Source organism: Dreissena polymorpha, chromosome 2 (genome assembly GCF_020536995.1).
Source record: "Dreissena polymorpha isolate Duluth1 chromosome 2, UMN_Dpol_1.0, whole genome shotgun sequence".
Classification (NCBI taxonomy): Eukaryota; Metazoa; Mollusca; class Bivalvia; order Myida; family Dreissenidae; genus Dreissena; species Dreissena polymorpha.
This window is the reverse complement of record NC_068356.1, coordinates 139,637,527-139,657,720: the sequence shown is the minus strand read 5'-3', so window position 1 is coordinate 139,657,720 and position 20,194 is coordinate 139,637,527. Positions and strand designations below refer to the sequence as shown.

General features: G+C 35.5%; 2 protein-coding genes across 2 annotated transcripts; one reads left to right on the top strand and one right to left on the bottom strand.

Moving 5' to 3' along the window:
* Positions 1-537: 537 nt before the first annotated feature.
* LOC127869200 (tumor necrosis factor receptor superfamily member 5-like) lies at positions 538-6,621 on the bottom strand. Its single transcript, XM_052411559.1, has 5 exons — positions 6,286-6,621; positions 5,610-5,786; positions 3,660-3,792; positions 2,055-2,080; positions 538-1,120 (listed from the first exon to the last, which is right to left on the bottom strand). The coding sequence occupies exons 1-5, from the start codon at positions 6,395-6,397 to the stop codon at positions 885-887; spliced, it is 684 nt and encodes a 227-aa protein (XP_052267519.1). The 5' UTR covers positions 6,398-6,621; the 3' UTR covers positions 538-884.
* A 3,917-nt stretch (positions 6,622-10,538) lies between these two features.
* LOC127870125 (uncharacterized) lies at positions 10,539-20,192 on the top strand. The gene is made up of 5 exons (XM_052412781.1): positions 10,539-10,625; positions 11,645-12,283; positions 13,466-13,563; positions 17,464-17,571; positions 20,175-20,192. The coding sequence occupies exons 2-5, from the start codon at positions 11,650-11,652 to the stop codon at positions 20,190-20,192; spliced, it is 858 nt and encodes a 285-aa protein (XP_052268741.1). The 5' UTR covers positions 10,539-10,625; positions 11,645-11,649.
* The last annotated feature ends 2 nt before the right edge of the window (positions 20,193-20,194 follow it).

Genomic DNA, 20,194 nt, shown 5'->3' with positions numbered 1-20,194 from the left:
GTAGTAGTAGTAGTTGTTGTAGTAGTAGTAGTAGTAGTAGTAGTAGTAGTAGTAGTAGTAGTAGTAGTAGTAGTGTTAGTAGTAGTAGTGTTAGTAGTAGTAGTAGCAGTAGTGTTAATATTATTTTTTTATTATTGTTATTAGTAGTAGTAGTACTAGAAGTATAATTTCAATGATTATAATCACTGTGAATGAACAAAAACTGTCACGTGACCACAAAAGTCAACGTCAGTAGTCATTTTATGACAACAACCAGCCGCGCAAGGTAGGTTTTTTTTTCCAATATCTTTGCTGATCATCCTCTGACTTTCATACGACCTAGTGCAGGCAATATGGCATGCATATAGCTTTCGATCGGTATATCACGCGTTTTGTGTGTTGCTCTGGTTTTCGAGAACACTTCGGCGCAAATTTCCATTTAAGAAGCAAACGTCAGTAGTAAAATTACTAAGAGTCAGTGTTCTCGAAAATTAACGATCACAGAACTGTCTATGCTTTACCGGACGAACATATATAACATATATCTATGCATATTAAAACGTTTGACATACATGTATATCAGTGTTAGATTTGTTATGTGTAATTAATAATAATTATTATTATAGTGATAACAACAAAACACTTGAATTTTGACATTTCCTAAAAGAAACAATACTGTCGTTTTTAAAAATACTTATTATCAGCTACTGAATGGGAAGCAAATCGGATATCGACGTTACTGGTCATTACTGTATTAATGACAATGTTTGTACCTCCCGCGCGCGCTCAGAAATCGGAAAAACCCACAGCGCGCGAGTTCCGAATTAAATCTTTTCGAGAGGCCCTAACGCAAGGCCGTAAAATTCCGCATAATCGGTTAATATTCATACGCCTTAGTGTGTCTCTTAAAGTAGTTCTCTTCCATTATTAGCATCACTTGGATCTGCAAGTCGCGCCGTTGCGTTGGGCTGGTTGGTCCCATTTGTTGCATGACCTGCAGCCTGTGCTCCCGCCTCAAGAGGGCGCCCATATGTGGTGAACAGGCTAACATGGGGTCGGCTGGTAATCGAGGTGTCGTCACTATCGTCAGAGTCGTCAGCTCTGCTTGACAAACCTGTTCCAGCTTGTTTGACACTTGTGTCTGAAACATGAACTTTATAACTTCGTTCATCCTTTTTAAACCGCAGAATAACCCATATCCGCATGTTAATTTGGAAAGCAAATTTGTGTGTGTTCGGCATAAAATGTTCACAGTATACGTTAAGACAATAATAAAATAGTGATGTTTCATTTTACCTAGTTGCCTGCATTTTTGTTTTTTACTTACAAAATGCACGTATCAACGAGTGAAGTGTGCATTCGATGTATAAATTTGCCATATGTAGATATCCACAAGTTGTGAGAATTGAAGTGCTAAAGTTTGTATATAAATTGCCCCATATATTTACGAGGGCTTACATGTGTATGTAACATTTTGTATAAAAACGAGCATATGTGATTCATTCAAATTCATTCAAAGCAAAGGCAGTTGGTCAGGTATTTTGACTAACATAACTTTGACATTTATATTTAATTGACCTGTTTCAATTCGATTGTTTCTTTTGTAAGCATCACAACATTGCACCTGGTTGAATGAAGAAAACTGTTACTGACAAAACGATTGATGAATCCGGTGCGCCTTGAAATCATGAGCATCGTTCTGTGAAAACGGAGCTTAATGCATATGTCGTCCCAAACAAGCAAGTGCAGCCCACACAAGCTAATCGAGGACGACACTTGCACAATTAATGGAATTTTCCGTTTAAAGAAAGTCTCTTTTAAACGAAAATATAGTTACGCCGGAACAAGTATCGTCCATGATTAGCTGTTTCGGACTGCGCAAGCTAAACTTGGATGACACTACGCACATGCATTAAGCCCGGTTTTCCCAGAACGAGACTCAAATGATATCGAAACATAACAAAGTGGAAGTGTTCAAGACAGCCTTTTACTTATTTCTGATTTGTTTTGATCAGGTCATAGAACCCTTGATAATGTGCACTTTTCCTTTGAATAAGAAAACGAACTTTACTTACATACGCACTTGACAGGCTGTTTCCTCCTGAAATTATTAATTAAACATAATTAATTTTATGCTTTTACTTAAACGTTTAAAGAACACAACAGATCATAATTGTGTTATACATAAAATTTACAATTTCATGTGATATTACAAACTGCATGTATTAAGAAATTGATATTGCAGAAATATTATAAATCTGGAATTGGATTAACGTTACAGATATTTAAAACAAATCCGCGTTGACTACACATGTTAACAGCATATCTCGTTATATACGGAATTGTTTTAGTAAGTGGTTGAAATAAATACCATTAAAATATTATGATATTTTAATGAGCATAAAATAATATAATTTAAAACCCCTCTACATGTATTATTTAGGTAGTAACGGCACTATACCAAGTTATAGTTTTAATTAACGTATATGATACGTTTATATATTCAGTAGCAACAAAACATGGTTAAACAAAGCATTGCATATACTGTAAAATGTAATTTAATTTAAAGTAATACATATAACATAATTAATTTTTAATTATACATTACCTTGCTTATTATTACGCGCATTACGTTGGAGAATAGTTAGCACCCCTAATAGGAACTTGCTTAACCTGAACATTTCGCTGTATGTTTTTATTTAATATGTAAGTTTAAACATGCTAGGTCCGACTTGGTCCTAACTTTAAGTTAGTTCACCTTTATTTGGATGAAATATTAACATTTAAAGGGAATTCATCTTCCACTTCAGTGACGTCACATCATTGGAAGAGTCACAAGTTTCTTTCAATACGATTATATCTACCAGTCTAAATTCTCAGGTCATTTTAACATTTTATGAAGGTTCTCGGAATTTATAGTAAGATAACAATAATTTGACATTTTAATACATCTGTTTTAGTCAGGTACATGTGTACGACCAATTATATTGTATGTTTTACTCTTGAACATAATTATTAAGTATATATTTAATCTTATTGGCTATGAAGGGGCTCGCTTCGCCGCGCTCGCTCTGCTAAATATAGGTCAATAAGATTGTACTTATACATTACTTCTAGCTCATTCATGAGTATGTCAACTGAGCCAAGCTACGGCCACAAGGTGCTCGCCGACACATAGAATACCGTCTATTTGGTCTAGTAGTTAGGGTTTTCGCCTATGTGGCGGTAGGTTGTAGCCCCCAACAGGCAGCATGTTTTGATGTGGCCCAGCAGCTAGTTCAAGCGAGTGCCTTCCGGCCAAGCGCCCGGCAGACAGGATAGGAATGATCATTCGGATGTGAACATGTTCAGTAACGGTATCTTATAAGTTGAGTCTCGTTCTGGGTACGCTGGGCTTAGTTCATGCGCGTACAGATGCGTCCAACATTATCATTTCAGTCCCGATCTATGACATCACTTTGCGTCTAAACTTGATTTTCGATTAGAAGAGACTTCCTCTAAACAAATAATACCATAAACGCGGAATTGTCGTCCCTGATAAGCATGTGCGGACTGCAAAGGCTTTTTTTGGAGATGACCTTTTACGGACATGAATTAAGCCATGTTTTCACAGAACAAGGCTCAGACAAATCTGGCTGGCTCTAAACCGAGTGGGCTTACGCTACAGAGAAACACGTTACCTGCACATCCTCAGGAGAATCGGCGACAAGCGTTGTCTGTTGATGACGATTAAGATGAGCAGAATTAATCCAGCCACACCAAAGACGATTTCGATAATATTGACGGTTGTCAACGTGAAATCTTTGTTGATAACTGCGAAAAACAAGATTGCACAATACGTTATACAGTAAAATCTTCTAAACCGAAAAAACGTTACACAGTAAAATCTGTCTAAACCGAACAAACGTTACACAGTAAAATCTGCCTTAACCTAACAAACGTTACACAGTAAAATCTGTCTAAACCGAACAAACGTTACACAGTAAAATTTGTCTAAACCGAACAAACGTTACACAGTAAAATCTATCTAAACCGAACAATATTTACACAGTAAAATCTGCCTAAACCGAACAAACGTTACACAGTAAAATCTGTCTAAACCGAACAAACGTTATACAGTAAACTCTGTCTAAACCGAACGGAGTCTGGATCGGGTCGATCTATAGATTCCCAGCGGGGTTTAGTTTACCGAGGTTTAAAGTAAGTGTCGTTCAACAGCAATAGTTTTACAACTTAAAATATTAAGTATGTAGAGTACGTATTAAATAAGACCACATAATAATGATTTTATGTGTGTTAAAGATGTTAAAGGTTTATTATAAAAAAAATCCCATCAATGAAACTTTTTAATTTATGCTCAGAACACCGCGCAGCACCTTTACAAGAATAATTGCAATTGTTGAATGCGCTTACTAACTGTTTATAAGTATGATTTCGGCACCAAGCATATAAATATATACTAGTTATAAAATTGCTACAGTTGTGAAATATTTCAACATTTTATAATAAAATGTGTATTCAACATTAATGATAAAGACTATAACACCACCTTCCAGTTAACATCGAGCATAAATTGCCTTTTTGTAAAACCAATATTTGAAATTGTTGTGTAGAACCAATTAATGCCAATTATTGACATTGTTTTGTAGAACCAATTATTGACATTGATTTGTAAAACCAATTATTAACATTGTTTTGTAAAACCAATAATTGAAATTGTTTTGTGGAAACATTTATAGACATTGTTTTGTAGAACCAATTATTGACAATGTTTTTTAAAACCAACTATTGACATTTAATTGTAGAACCAATTACTGACATTGTTTTGTAGAACCAATAATTGACATTGTATTATAGAAACAATTATTGACATTGTTTTGTAGAACCAATGATTGACATTGTTTTGTAGAACCAATTAATGACATTGTTTTGTAGAACCAATTATTGACATTGTATTGTAGAAACAATTATTGACATTGTTTTGTAGAACTAATGATTGACATTGTTTTGTAGTACCAATTAATGACATTGTTTTTTAGAACCAATTATTGACATTGTATTGTAGAAACAATTATTGACATTGTTTTGTAGAACCAATTATTGACATTGTTTTGTAGAACCAATTACTGAAATTGTTTTGAAGAACCAATTATTGACATTGTATTGTAGAAAAAATTATTGAAATTGTTTTGTAGAACCAATTATTGAAATGCCACATCTGCGGAATCCTGATAGATTACCGACTGGATTCAACCGTTCAGTTTTTCAGATTGAGATCAAATTACAATCGTTCAGTAAAATCCGGATGCACACATTTGGGGAAAAGTCATATGCGTAGGTACAAAAATGCTTACCCATTTCATCTGCAAGAAATAATTTATTTCAAAGAATTATATTTGCTATGAATGTGAAATAATAATGAATCGGTTTGCTTGGTGTGAACTAAAATCTATTAAATCTAATCTACTTTTACCACAAGAGGTAATTAATTACAGCGTGATTTTGAGATAATAGTTGTAATTAGTTTGAAAACTAATCACCGGGCCATTAAAATAATGTCCGCCTGTGTAAAAAATAAGCATAATCGTTCGTTTTTATATACAGCATAATACTATGGTCCTAAATAGTACCTCTTTTAACTTCGTTCCGTTCACACACTGTGTCAGCCTGTATGTTGCACTTCACGAACGGCGTGTTTCCGTTCGGACAGGCGGTGCAGAGTTGGCAAGGCGATGACGCCGAACTGACATTTGAGAACGTCACGCCATCGGTGCATTGTTCACACACCGTATCAGACCATTGTGCGGCTGAAAGCAGATCTTGTTATCAAACAACCGTTTTTTTATATATCTTTTCACGGAAGTCGTGCTGTTGGATGTGACGGAAACTTTGCCAAATCGTGTACATAAATGGATAACAACAATCGTATTAATACGGATATTAATAACATAACATTTCTAATGGTACATGCCTAATTTCAAAACGAAACTAGTTGAACCTTTTAGATATTACTACTACTAATAATAATAACAATAATATTAACAGTAATACTTCTACTACTACTAATAATAATGATTAACGACGATGATGATGATGATAATTTATGATGATGATGATAATGATTTATGATGATGATGATGTATGGTGATGATGATGATGTGTGATGATTTATGATGATGATTTATGATGATGATGGTGATGATTGATGATGATATATAATACTATATAATAATAATAATAATAATAATAATACCGGTAATAATAATAATAATAATAAAAATAATAATAATAATAATAATGGCATACCCAGCATTTTCACACCATATCCAACGGCGCACTCTGTCATTCCATTAACTGCTTGTCCAAAACAAAGCGCAATAAAAGTAACAAATTGGTAATTAAACTCCGTAAGCTCCATATATAACAATTTCCCTTATTTTACAGAGACAAATCCGAAAAAAGATGTTCGTAAGATGCTGATCGTTGATGTTAAGTTTCTCTACAGTGTGACTGACTTATCATTGTATACACTTTTACCACAATGTACTATACCGGTTGTTATTCAATCGCCTAGAGTATTTATTTCCCACATGAATAAACATAAACTCGACATCTACCCTGAACCAGATATACCGGTATAAAGCAAGTAACACAAGCAACGGATATTACTTTTAACAGTCTACACGTTTTGTTATTGTGTTTTGGTTAGTGTTGTCTTGAATCGCGGCCATCATATAACATTTTGAGACGCTTTTCAAAGATATTTTGCGTGTTTGAAGTTTGTCAGTAAACGCTTTAAATTTATACATTTAAAGGTCGAAATAAAATAAATATATATTGAGATCCAGTATACAAAGAGTTTAAGAAAGAAGAAGAAACAAGTTTCTCCAACCAATAACCTTTACCTTATACGGCTATAGCTTAAATCACTCAGTTAATTTCTTAATCTGATTAAGTTATCGCTCAAATAACATACTTAATTTCTTAAGCTTATAAAGTTACCGCTTAAATAACCAAATTATTTTCTGTAGATTATGCAGTTAACGCTTATATTAACCAGTGAATTTTGTTAAAACATAAAGTTATTGCTTAATTTACCCAGTTATTTTCTTAAGCTTATACAGTTATCGCTTAAATTACACAGTAATTTTCTTTAACTTATTAAGTTATCGCTTAACTACCAATTTATTTTCTTCATCTTATACAGATATCGCTTAAATTACCAAGTTATTTTACTGATGCAGCAATAATATTAGCTTACATGGAAACAATATACTAGTATATCTAAAAAAGTTATTTGGGGACTGTCAAATAATAATAATTATAATAATGATACGAACTAGAAGAAGAAGAAGAAGAAGAAGAAGAAGAAGAAGAAGAAGAAGAAGAAGAAGAAAAAGAAGAAGAAGAAGAAGAAGAAGAAGAAAATAATAAAAATAAGAAGAATATGAAGAAGAAGGGGAAGAAGAAGAATAAGGAGAAGGAGAAGAAGAAGAATAAAATAAAATAAATACATACAATAAATACATAAGATTAACAAGAATAAGAATAAACTGATAAAATAATACTGAACATTTTATATAAGTGCACGCTCCTATCATAAAACTAATACGCGCGTTCATGTATAATATTTTTTTACATCTTCACAACTGCGTGTACCGTATTTGGATGATTTATTAAAAGCTTTTAAAAGAAAACATAACACTTTAGATTTGCAATCATCGCCATGATTCAAGATAATACGTTTAAGCACAAAAATAAGTCTCTAATAATGTAGGGCAAATACACTATATTACCGTGTACTACCAGTAGCAACAAAAAAATATATACCGGTAACAACGAACTGATTACAGCCGTTTTATTTTACTGTTGGTATGTTTTGCCTGAAATAATGTTGGGAGCAGAATTGGATTGGATGTTTTACGGATAATCCTTTGGAGATTCCATAGTATGAAGGCTAATGAAGAAGGACTGGAGCTGCGGAGGTGGCATTTGTGGAAGACGGACGGGGTGAACCCAGGCAGCAATACGCACTAGTACATCGAGATGGTGGCCTATTGAACATTGTGAAACTTTCACCGCACGGCGGGGCTTTTACGACCTACGGCCTAGTGCAACCTTTTGAGATTTCGGGTCGATGGCACTTTCTGTGCGGAGTATTCCTGCTCTGAATTTGATTTAGGGGGGGTGGGGGAAGGGGGGAGGGGGCAACCATATATTCATATCCATATTATTGAGGAGGTTACACAGTTACACATTCTAATCAAAGCGCTGAAGGCATTGAATTCGTTCGCTGTTGTATAATCTTAGACGCAACTCAGATTTCAAAATGATGCTTTTTATATCGCAAGTTGGAAATGACCTTAACCAATTCAAATTTATAAAGAGTGTGTCTAAAAGCAAAGGTCGATATGTTTTTTTTTAATTATTTATACAGCTACACGGTAATATACTTTTTATGTGCTTTTCGGAAAGGGCATGGATGCCAAACAACACTCTTGAAACTTGTCGAGGATTGGAAATCTGCATTAGACTCCGACAATATGTTGCTGCAGTTCTGATGGATTTATCAAAAGCGTTCGACTGCCTGCCCCATGATATTCTCCTATGCAAACTTAAATATTATGGTCTATCTAACAACTCTATTGATCTTTTAACTTCTTATCTATCCCATAGGAAACAACAAATCAAAATAGGTAGTTCTGTAAGCTCCTGGGCTCATATTATCAAAGGCGTACCTCAGGGCTCCATACTCGGGCCTCTCCTATTTAATGTCTTCATCAATGATATCTTTTATTTTATTCACAAGGGCACACTCTATAATTATGCAGATGATAATACACTTTCCTACTGTTCCACAAATTTTGATGACCTTGTTAAAGTTCTACAAGAAGAAAGCAATATCCTTATAGACTGGTTTACTTTTAATTGTATGCAAGTCAATCCCGACAAGTTTCAAGCTATAGCTATTGGAAAAAGAACCGCTTCCAAAAACCTTTCTCTCGACATAAGTAATGCTAATATAAAATGTGACGATGTTGTTAAACTTTTAGGAGTAAACTTAGACTCAAACCTAAATTATGATCACCACATTAGTAGCATTTGCAGTAAGGCAGCACAGCAGCTAAATATCCTGAAAATAATAGGGAAAAACCTCTGTCGTCTTAGTAGACTAACCATTTTCCATTCATTTATCTTATCAAATTTCAGTTTCTGCCCTCTAACTTGGCATTTCTGTTCTAAAAGTAACACAGACAAAATTGAAAAAATACAAGAGAGAGCTCTTCGCTTTGTATATGATGATTACAACAGCTCATATGACCAATTACTCACAAAAGCAAACTTACCTAGTCTATACATTAGAAGAACCAGAGTAATAGCACTTGAAACCTTCAAAATTATAAATAAAATGTCTCCACCTGTTCTAAATGACCTTGTTATCAAACGTGAATCTCGTTATCACTTCAGTTATACCAATCTTCTTGAGATTCCCCAAGTCAAGTCTACTAAGTATGGTATAAACAGCTTCCGGCATGCAGCTCCAGTTCTGTGGAATGCTTTACCAGAAAGCCACAGGAAAGCAAGTAATTTTAACCAATTTAAAAGCTTTATGATGAGCTGGACTGGCAAAGAATGCAAATGTTCTTCCTGTAAAGTTACATAGGTACATAAAGTTCTGGAGCTGCATGCCACACTGTGTTTAGTTGCTTTTGCTGCCTCTGTTTTGCTTATGTATTATTTAGCTTTTTATTCTGATTGCTTGTGCTTGCTTCTAACTTGTGTTTAGTGGCTTTTGATGTCTTTGTTTTTGCGTATGTACTATGTATTATTTTATTTTGTCTGCCTGTGCTTGCTTCTAGTTTGCTTCTAATTTGTTTCATGCTTTATTTTTGTGCTAGCTTCTAATTTGTGTTTAGTGGCTTTTGATGTCTTTGTTTTGCTATTGTAGTATGTATTATTTTATTCTGATTGCCTGTGCTTGCTTCTAGTTTGCTCCTATTTTGTTTCATGCTTAATTTTGTTTCATGCTTTATTTTGTTTTTATTGTGAGAAAGCTGCTGATCAGTTCATTTCGAATCTGATTCGAGGTGATATTCGTTCTTAGCACTTTTTTATCTGTCGCACTTTTGTGTTTCTTTTTGAATTCAGATTCTTATTCACTCGTCTTATTGCAGTTTTTAGTCCTACTAGCAGGTCTAGATCAGCAGCTTCCTACACAGTTTTTAATTGCCTCAAATTTTATTAATGCTTTAATATTGTCAAACTTATTTCAGTGTTGCATGTAATTTATTATCTTAATTTATGCTTTCACCCTTAAAAACATCTATTTGATCTTTCTTTTAGCTGTTTTACTCATGTTGTATTGCTTACACTAGTTGTTTAGTCGGTTAAAAAGCTTTGCAGCTTATGTTATTTGTTATATGTCTTGCCGACTCAAAATAAAATTAATTTATTTATTTATATATAGCTAATCAGTGTGCACAGGCTAATTTTACAGCTCGGGAACCAGACATTATTTTTTATAGAATATCTGATTCTCTGTAGCCCGTTTTGTCTGAATCTCACGCTTTATCTAGTGTTATTCCCCTTGACAAGAAGTAAAATATTGCACAATGCATTCTATAGGTTGATAGCGAACGAATCAGGTAAAGAAAATGTGCTTTGATATTTAAGTTATTAATTTATGACATAACAAATTGTGATTAAATGAAATTGCATGGCATCAGAGATATATAAGTCAAATATTACATTTTCCGCTTTATATAAGGAATCGGTTGCACACCACTAAATTATGGATCATCATCTATAACATCAATAAAATAACAAAATACCTATACTAAAATTCGATACATAGGTTAACAATAATGATTGTTAGCCAATATAAAGAATGTCAGTTTGTTGGTGTATTGCCGACATGCGCACCTAATCTAATAAGTCATTACATGAAAATTGTGTGTTTTTAGCAAATGTGTGGCCTGGTCCACCCTCTTAACAACTTAAAACTGAGATCAATTAAAATGCAAATGTTTGATATGTCAATATTTAGTTAAATGTATAATCTTCGACACTTAAAACAGAAATATGCAGACGTATTGCTGGCTAGTTTACCTCTGCGTAGTTATCTATATGTACAATATTTCTCATTAGTCATCTGTCTGTCACTTCTGATTGCTAAGGTTTTGTTACCATCGGCATGCTTGTTTTATGAATAATCTCTAAATAAAAATTAGAAATTTGTTCATGTTGTTCATACAATATAATTATTTTTACTCACTTTTCATAAATAAGCAAGTAATGACAAATTTTTAAAACTTATCAATAACCTTTAAACACACCTGTAATTATTATGTGTTGTGTGATATAAATAATCATAACACACTTGGATAAACTAAACTTACTTTCTACAGAAAACTGGAAGTCATGGGGATTATCATGGCAGTGATCAAATGAAATGGTAAAACATCAAATAAATTGAACTTTCAAAAATGGTAAAACATCTTCATTTCTAGAGGGACTGATGGGACAGTTGAGACCAATGAGAACAAGGGATGATTTTATATTTTAGGTTAAACTTTGCTGAAATATCATCTTTAAAAAAAACATTATTCAACAAAAATGTTCCATCAACATAGTTTACATAATTCTTTTATTTTTATTTAATTAGTAGAAATGGCAGAGTCAAGAAGTGAAGAAACAAATGTGGGAGAGACCAAGGCTGCTGGCAATGATACAGAAACAGTTCAAAATTCTAGCTCGTTGCATTCATTGACTGAGAAATTACAGGGGCTGGACATAATGATTGAAAGTCAGACAAAATTAAAAGAGATGCAAGAAAATGGAACTGATTGGCTACAAAATGTTACCTTGAAAAAAGCGTCTGGAAAAAAGTCAGAAAAAGATCATGGGAAAGAATCTGTAAGTGCTGAGATGTCCAAGTTTGTTTGCGAGTTACAGAGGACTGATATCAAAGAAACTTCACCGGAGAAGGATAAAAAAGCTGACAGTCCTGGTAAGAAGAAACAAAAGATTGGGAGTATTTCCAGTGAAATGCAGGCAGAGTTCCTGGCCAGTTATCAGGAGAATTTAGTTTGTAATATTGGCAGTGACGATACTGTAATGAGGGAAACCCAGTCTGTGGATATGAAAGAGATCGAAGGTGCCAGAATCAAGCAGAAGTATTCATCAGAGGCTGGGTGTGTGGAAGATAGGAAAGGAGAAATGAAGGACAACTCTGCGGGCAGTGTTGAAAAGAAAAGTCCAAAGAAGAAGAAAAACAAGAAAAAGGGTCCGTCACCAGAGAAAGGTAACACAATGTAAAACATGTATGACTGAGATGAATAACTTAATGCCAGACTTTTCAAATTTTATGTTAATAAAACACTGCAGAAATTGTTTCTGTTTCTGTTCCTTAGCAAATAATAAATGTGAAAGTAACAAAATGCGATTGGTCAATTGAACGAAAACTAAGCCAGTGAAAAATTTTAAAAAGTATATTACTCATGTATAAGATAAAAATATTCGTAATGGTTATATTACATGTGAAACAGGGTATGGCATATGATAAATAATACTTTTTCCCAATTAATAGTGAATGAAAGCTTACATTTCTTATTCAAGGGTATAGGTCTTATTCCCAAAATAATGAGAAATAGCCCAGGATATTGACAATTTAATATACATGTATATCAGTACATATCATACGAAAAAAATATATTTCGGGAACATGAACGTTATTACCTGTACTGGTACTGATGCTTTCTAAAGTGAACTGAATAACTGTCTGTGAACTGGAGCTTTTAATTAAATAGCTGGTGAAGTCATTATGGTAATTTTCCTTCAAGCAAACTGATATACCGGAAGGTATATATGAGCCTCATTCTGGGAAAACTAGGCTTAATGCATGTGCATCAAGTGTCATCCCAGATTAGCCAGTGCAGTCCTCATAGATAGGCTTATCAGAGACGTCACTTTCCGCTTTAATGGTAATTTTTATTTCAAGGAAGTCTATTATGGAGAAAATTACTGTTCAGACAGAAAGTGCGTCCCTGATTAGCCATACAGACTAGAAAAACTCTTTACACCAGTGATTTTTTGTTGCTTAATATTTTACAGCCTGTGTCATTTTGATCGGGAAAAAAAGTGGTATAGACCATTTAATTGGGAAGAATTTAAATATAATACATATAACTACAAATTACAGCATAGGGATTGTTTATAAGTGCATGTTTAAATGCTTTCTAAAATTTGTATTATAAAGTGCTAGGGCATTAAATTGCTGTATAATGAACTCAATAAACAAATTATTTAGGTTAGTGGATAAGTTTGGCATATGTTTTGGGAAACCTTGGTCAGATTTTTTTGGAAAATGTTACTTTTCAAATTTTGGGTAACCACTTTTTGTACAATGTACACACATGCATTAAGCGCAGTTTTTCCATATATTGTCATCTGTGTTGTCTTGTGAACTAAGACATTGTTGTTGTAGACTACGGGGACCAAGATAGCAGTGGTTCCTACTCCCAGCTGCTGCAATCAATGGGCAAGAGGGGCCAGAAAGGACCGCCCCAATCAATGAAGTACCAGGTAAATACTTGAAAATATAGCCATAACATTATTAAATTGTGTTTTACTGGATTCACCATGGACATCTGTTGGTCTGCTTGTCTTGCGGTCAGTCCATAGACATAAACTTGTTAGGCGAAGTAATAAAACAATGAAAGTTTTATGCATTAATAGTCCTTATGATATCAAGTTGTGCATCTTACAGTTTTGTAATTCTGTTTTTTTACAACCTAAAAAATTGCTTGAGTTATGCCCTTTTTTAGCTCACCTGATTGCTCAGGTGAGCTTTTGTGACAGGTCTTTGTCCGTCGTATGTCCGTCCGTCCGTTTGTCCGTTAACATTTGCTCTTAGACACTCTAGAGGCCACATTTCTTGTCCCATCTTCATGAAACTTGTTCAGAAGCTTTGTCCCAATGAAATCTCGGCCGAGTTCGAAACTGGGTTGTGCCGGGTCAAAAACTAGGTCACTAGGTCAAAAAAAAGAAAAACCTTGTAAACACTGTAGAAGTCACATTTCATGCCTAATCTTCATGTAACTTTGTCAAAATGTTTGTCTTAATGATATCTTGGTTGAGTTCAAAAGTGGTTCTGATCCTTTGAAAAACATGGCCGCCATGAAGGGGCAGTTTTCCTTATTTGGCTTTAGAGAAACCTTTTTGCCCAATCATCATGAAAGTTGGTCAAACATTGGTTTAATTGATGTCTCGGACGAGTTCAAAATGGTCGAGATCGGTGAAAAAACATGGCCGCCAGTGGGCGGGGCATTTTTCTCTCTATGTATATAGTGGCAGTTTTCCCTATTTGGCTATAGAGAAACCTTGTAAACACTCTAGAAGTCACAATTTTTGCCCAATCAACCTGAAAGTTGGTCAAAACATTGGTTTTATTGCTATCTCTGACGAGTTTGAAAATGGTCGGGATCGGTGAAAAAACATGGCTGCCAGTGGACGGGGCATTTTTCTCTTTATGTATATAGTGAAAACATGTGAACATAGTAGAAGTCACATTTTTGGCCCAATTTTCTTGAAATTTGCTCAGAACATTTGTTTCCTTGATACGAGAGTTGAGTTAAAAAATGGTTCCGGTCAGTTGAATAACATGGCTGCTGGGAGGGGGGCAGTTTTCTCATTATGCCCCCCCCCCCCTTTCGAAGAAGAGGGGGTATATTGTTTTGCTCATGTTGGTTCGTCCGTCCACCAGATGGTTTCCAGATGATAACTCAAGAGCGCTTATGCCAAGGATCATGAAACTTCATAGGTACATTGATCATGACTCGCAGATGACCACTATTGATTTTCTGGTCACTATAGGTCAAAGGTCAAGGTCACTAGGTCAAAGGTCAAGTTCACGATGACCTGAAATAGTAAAATGGTTTCCCGGTGATAACTCAAGATCACTTATGCCTAGGATCATGAAACTTCATAGATACATTGATCATGACTCGCAGATACCCCCTATTGATTTTCAGGTCACTAGGTCAAAGGTCAACGTCACGATGACCCGAAATAGTAAAATGGTTTCCGGATGATTACTCAAGAACGCTTAGGCCTAGGATCATAAAACTTCATAGAAAGATTGATCATAACTCATAAATGACCCCTAAAGATTTTCAGGTCAATAGGTCAAAGGTCAAGGTCACGATGACCCGAAATAGTAAAATGGTTTCCGGATGATAAGTCTAGAACGCTTATGCCTAGGATCATAAAACTTCATAGGTACATTGATCATGACTTGAAGATGACCCCTATTGATTCTCAGGTCACTAGGTCAAAGGTCAAGGTCATGGTGACCCGAAATAGTAAAATGGTTTCCAGATGATAACTCAAGAATGCTTATGCCTAGGATCACGAAACTAAATAGGTACATTGATCATGACTGGAAGATGACCCCTATTGTTTTTCAGGTCACTAGGTCAAAGGTCAAGGTCACGGTGACCTGAAATAGTAAAATGGTTTCTGGATGATAACTCGAGAACGCTTAGGCCTAGGATCATGAAACTTGATAGGTACAATGATCAAGACTTGCAGATGACCCCTATTGATTTTCAGGTCACTAGGTCAAATGTCAAGGTCACGGTGACCTGAAATAGTAAAATTGTTTCTGGATGATAACTCAAGAACGCTTATGCCTAGGTTCATGAAACTTCATAGGTATATTGATCATGACTCGCAGATGACCCCTATTGATTATCAGGTCACTAAGTCAAAGGTCAAGGTCACAGTGCCAAAAAACGTATTCACACAATGGCTGTCAAGGTCACGGTGACTCAAATTAGAAAAATGGTTTCCGGATGATAACTCAAGAATGCTTACGCCTAGGATCATAAAACTTCATAGGTACATTGATCATGACTCGCAGATGAAATAATGATGAAACTTGTCTGGACAATATCTAGGTAAGGTTTGACATTTGGTAAAGATTGAATGAACCGACTCCTCTCAGGTGAGCAAACTAGGGCCATCTTGGCCCTCTTGTTTCAAATACATTTGTAATAAGAAGGTTAATTTTTCTGTATTAGTCATATAGGAAGGATAGGAATAAATGTTATCTTGTCAAATTTGATCCTACCATATCTAAAATTTCAAATACAAATCATAAAATTTCACCCCCCCCCTAAAAAATTAATTAAGATTTTTAGCTAACCTGAGAATTAAATGCTCACATTGTGTTGTTGTGCAGAGATTGCCTCTTGTGCGTAGTGCGTCTTCCATCAAATGTGGGCATCATTTGCCTTGTGAGCGCTCCAAATTTATTGCCCTTTTGTTATTATGCCCCCCTTCGAAGAAGAGGGGGTATATTGCTTTGCTCATGTCGGTCGGTCGGTAGGTCGGTCAGTCCGTCCACCAGGTGGTTTCCGGATGATAACTCAAGAACGCATGGGGCTAGGATCATGAAACTTCATAGGTACATTGATCATGACTCGCAGATGACCCCTATTGATTTTGAGGTCACTAGGTCAAAGGTCAAGGTCACAGGTGAAGGTCACAGTTACTGGAAATAGGCATTATAAGGATTAAGCATGGTTCAAACAAGGGAAACAACTACGGTTTATGCATGTTTTTTTTATTACAGATTTGCCTCCCTTTAATTCATTCAAAATCTCATTTTACAGCAGAGATTCCAAATCTGACCTGTAAATGAACCCCATATTTACTGCCAGTGCTAGGTTACCTTTTCCCATTTGATCATTCTTAAGTATTGGTATTGTAATGCTGCTACTGCTGCTGCTACTGCTACTGCTACTACTACTACTACTACTACTACTGCTACTACTACTACTACTACTACTACTACTACTACTACTACTACTATTACTACTTCTACTACTACTACTACTACTACTACTACTACTACTACTACTACTACTACTTCTACTACTACTACTACTACTACTACTACTACTACTACTACTACTACTACTACTCCTCCTCCTCCTCCACCACCACCTGCCCCCCTTTGAAGAAGAGGGGGTATATTGCTTTGCTCATGTCGGTCGGTCAGTCGGTCGGTCCGTCCACCAGGTGGTTTCCGGATGATAACTCAAGAACGCTTGGGGTCATATTTGGCTTACTGGGGGGCATTGTATTTCTCAAAGAATTTTAGTCACAACAAACATCCCACGAATATATTGGCTGAGCTTGAAACTGGGTTATGTGGGGTCTAAAACTAGGTAAAATTACAGGAAATGTGTGTGAACACTCTAGAAGTCAGATTTGTTTTTGGCAATATTTGATATGTATTTGATAAAACTTGTTGAGAAAATTTGTCGTAATGGTTGCCTCCAGAAGGTGAGTACCTTGGAGTCTCCCACGAGTGCCGCAGGGCCCTGTTGTTGGCATTGGTACGAGTGAAAATCAGACTTTACTAGGAGTGGTATGAAAATGAGTGCTGTTTCTCAGAAATCTCACTGTCTTTATCAGTCTCAGGATCTGCTTGACGAAAAATATATGGATGAAGTTGATGACTTGATTGACCAGAAGCTCCTTCAGGCCTTCCCTGAACTGTTGCAATACCAAGGTGTTGAACAGGTGAGGTATATTTCATCTATAATACTGATGATTACTTTTAACATTTTTTAGCTCATCTATTTTTTGAAAAAAAATTATGAGCTATTGTCATCACCTTGGCGTCGGCCTTGGCGTCGGTGTCCGGTTAAGTTTTGCGTTTAGGTCCACTTTTCTCAGAAAGTATCAATGCTATTGCATTCAAACTTGGTACACTTACTTACTATCATGAGGGGACTGGGCAGGCAAAGTTAGATAACTCTGGCGTGCATTTTGACAGAATTATGTGCCCTTTTTATACTTAAAAAATTGAAAATTTTGGTTAAGTTTTGCGTTTAGTTCCACTTTTATTAGTAAGTATCAATGCTATTGCATTCAAACTTGGTACACTTACTTACTATCATGAGGGGACTGGGCAGGCAAAGTTAGATAACTCTGGCATGCATTTTGACAGAATTATGTGCCCTTTTTATACTTAGAAAATTGACAATTTTGGTTAAGTTTTGTGTTTAGGTCCATTTTATTCCTTAAGCATCAAAGCTATTGCTTTCATACTTGCAACACTTACTAACTATCATAAGGGGACTGTGCAGGCAAAGTAATGTAACTCTGACTGGCATTTTGACAGAATTATGCGCCCTTTTTACACTTAGAAAATTGAAAATTTGATTAAGTTTTGTGTTTAGGTCAACTTTATTCCTACAGTATCAAAGCTATTGCTTTCATACTTGCAAGATTTATGAACTATCATAAGGGGACCGTGCAGGCAAAGTTATGTAACTCTGACTGGCATTTGGACGGAATTATGGGCCCTTTATACTTAGAAAATTGAAAATTTGGTTAAGATTTATGTTTTGGTCCACTTTACACCTAAAGTATCATAGATATTGCTTTCATACTTGGAACACTCACAAACTATCATAAGGGTACAGTAAAAGGACAAGTTGCATAACTCTGGTTGTCATTGTTACGGAATTATGGCCCTTTTTTGACTTAGTAACTTTTAATATATGGTTAAATTTTGTGTTTCGATCCACTTTACTTCTTAAGTATCAAGGCTATTGCTTTCAAACTTCCAATACTTACATGCTATCATGAGGTTACTGTACCTGGCAACTTGAATTTTACTTTGACCTTTGAATGACCTTGACTCTCAAGGTCAAATTATTATATTTTGCTAAAATTGCCATAACTTCTTTATTTATGATTAGATTTGATTGATACTTTGATGAAACTACTCTTACCTGACATACCACAATAGACTCCACCCAAACCATCCCCCGTGCCGTTTTCCCAACGCGCGGCTGGTAGTTATTGTCAAGATATGTTCATTTGCTGATCACACTGTTCAACATGATTGGCAGGAAAGACACATTTCCTCCGAGGCCCTTATGACTGCACACATTCATTTTTATGCTCCCGGTAGGGTGGCATATAGCATTTGCACTTTCTGTCTGTCCGCCCGTAGTCCGTCCAAAAACTTTAACATTGGCCATAACTTTTGCAATATTGAAGCTCGCAACTTGATATTTGGCATGCATGTGTATCTCATGGAGCTGCACATTTTGAGCGGTGAAAGGTCAAGTCAATGTCATCCTTCAAGGTCAAAGGTCAAAAAAACGAATCCAAGGGAAGTAATAAGCTTTAAAGGGAGATAATTATCTGTACCTGCCAAATGATAAAATAAAATAATAAAAATCAAAGCGGCGCAGTAGGGCGCATTGTGTTTCTGAAGAACACATCTCTTGTTTCAACTTTATACTGAATCTCATATGTTTGCTCACACATTACAAGCATTCTTATTAGTAAATATTTTGAGTTCAGACTATGTATTAGACTAAGAGCTTTCATAGTTTTGGGTCCAGACTGTAAAACACGTCACAGTATTCCTTTTCATGGATAGGAAGTAGTGATTGCCCGTTCACACTGGCGAGGAAATTTATGTTCTGACTAGTCGATTTCAAAATTGTGTAGTCTGTTAAAGCAAAATGCTTTTCTAATAAAGCTTGAAACAGTTTTCCCACAGTTTATCAGTTTATTTTAAAACGAACAGAGAAAAAAGCCCATAACACATCGAGTCTTGACAGCAATTTTGTTAAATTGGCTGATTTTGTTTTGTGAAAAATAAGTATTTTATAATTAGATATTGTCCTTGGTCATTGGATTCTAATTCTCAAGGGGCGACAAATGTACTAGAGAAAGTACTGTGTGGGCAACCTATTGTAAAAAAGTTAGTGTTTAAACTCGATTGTATAGAACATTCGCTCGATTCTAATGGACAGTTTTAAAAGAAGTTTTCTAACAAAAAATCCAGTCTTGTAGTAATGTGTTGTCCGTGAAAAGCCTGTGATGAAGGTACGGGTGAATCAGAAACGACACTGCACACATGCTTTAAGTCCAGTTTTCCAAGAATGCAGCTCTAATGTTTGTTGTGTTTGTCAGGCTGGTTTCCAGCTCTTATGTTTGCTGTGTTTGTCAGGCTGGTTTCCAGCTTTAATGTTTGTTGTGTTTGTCAGGCTGGTTTCTAGCTCTAATGTTTGCTGTGTTTATTAGGCTGGTTTCCAGCTTAAATGTCTGCTGTGTTTGTCAGACTGTTTTCCAGCTTAAATGTTTGTTGTGTTTTCCAGGCTGGTTTTCAGCTCTAATC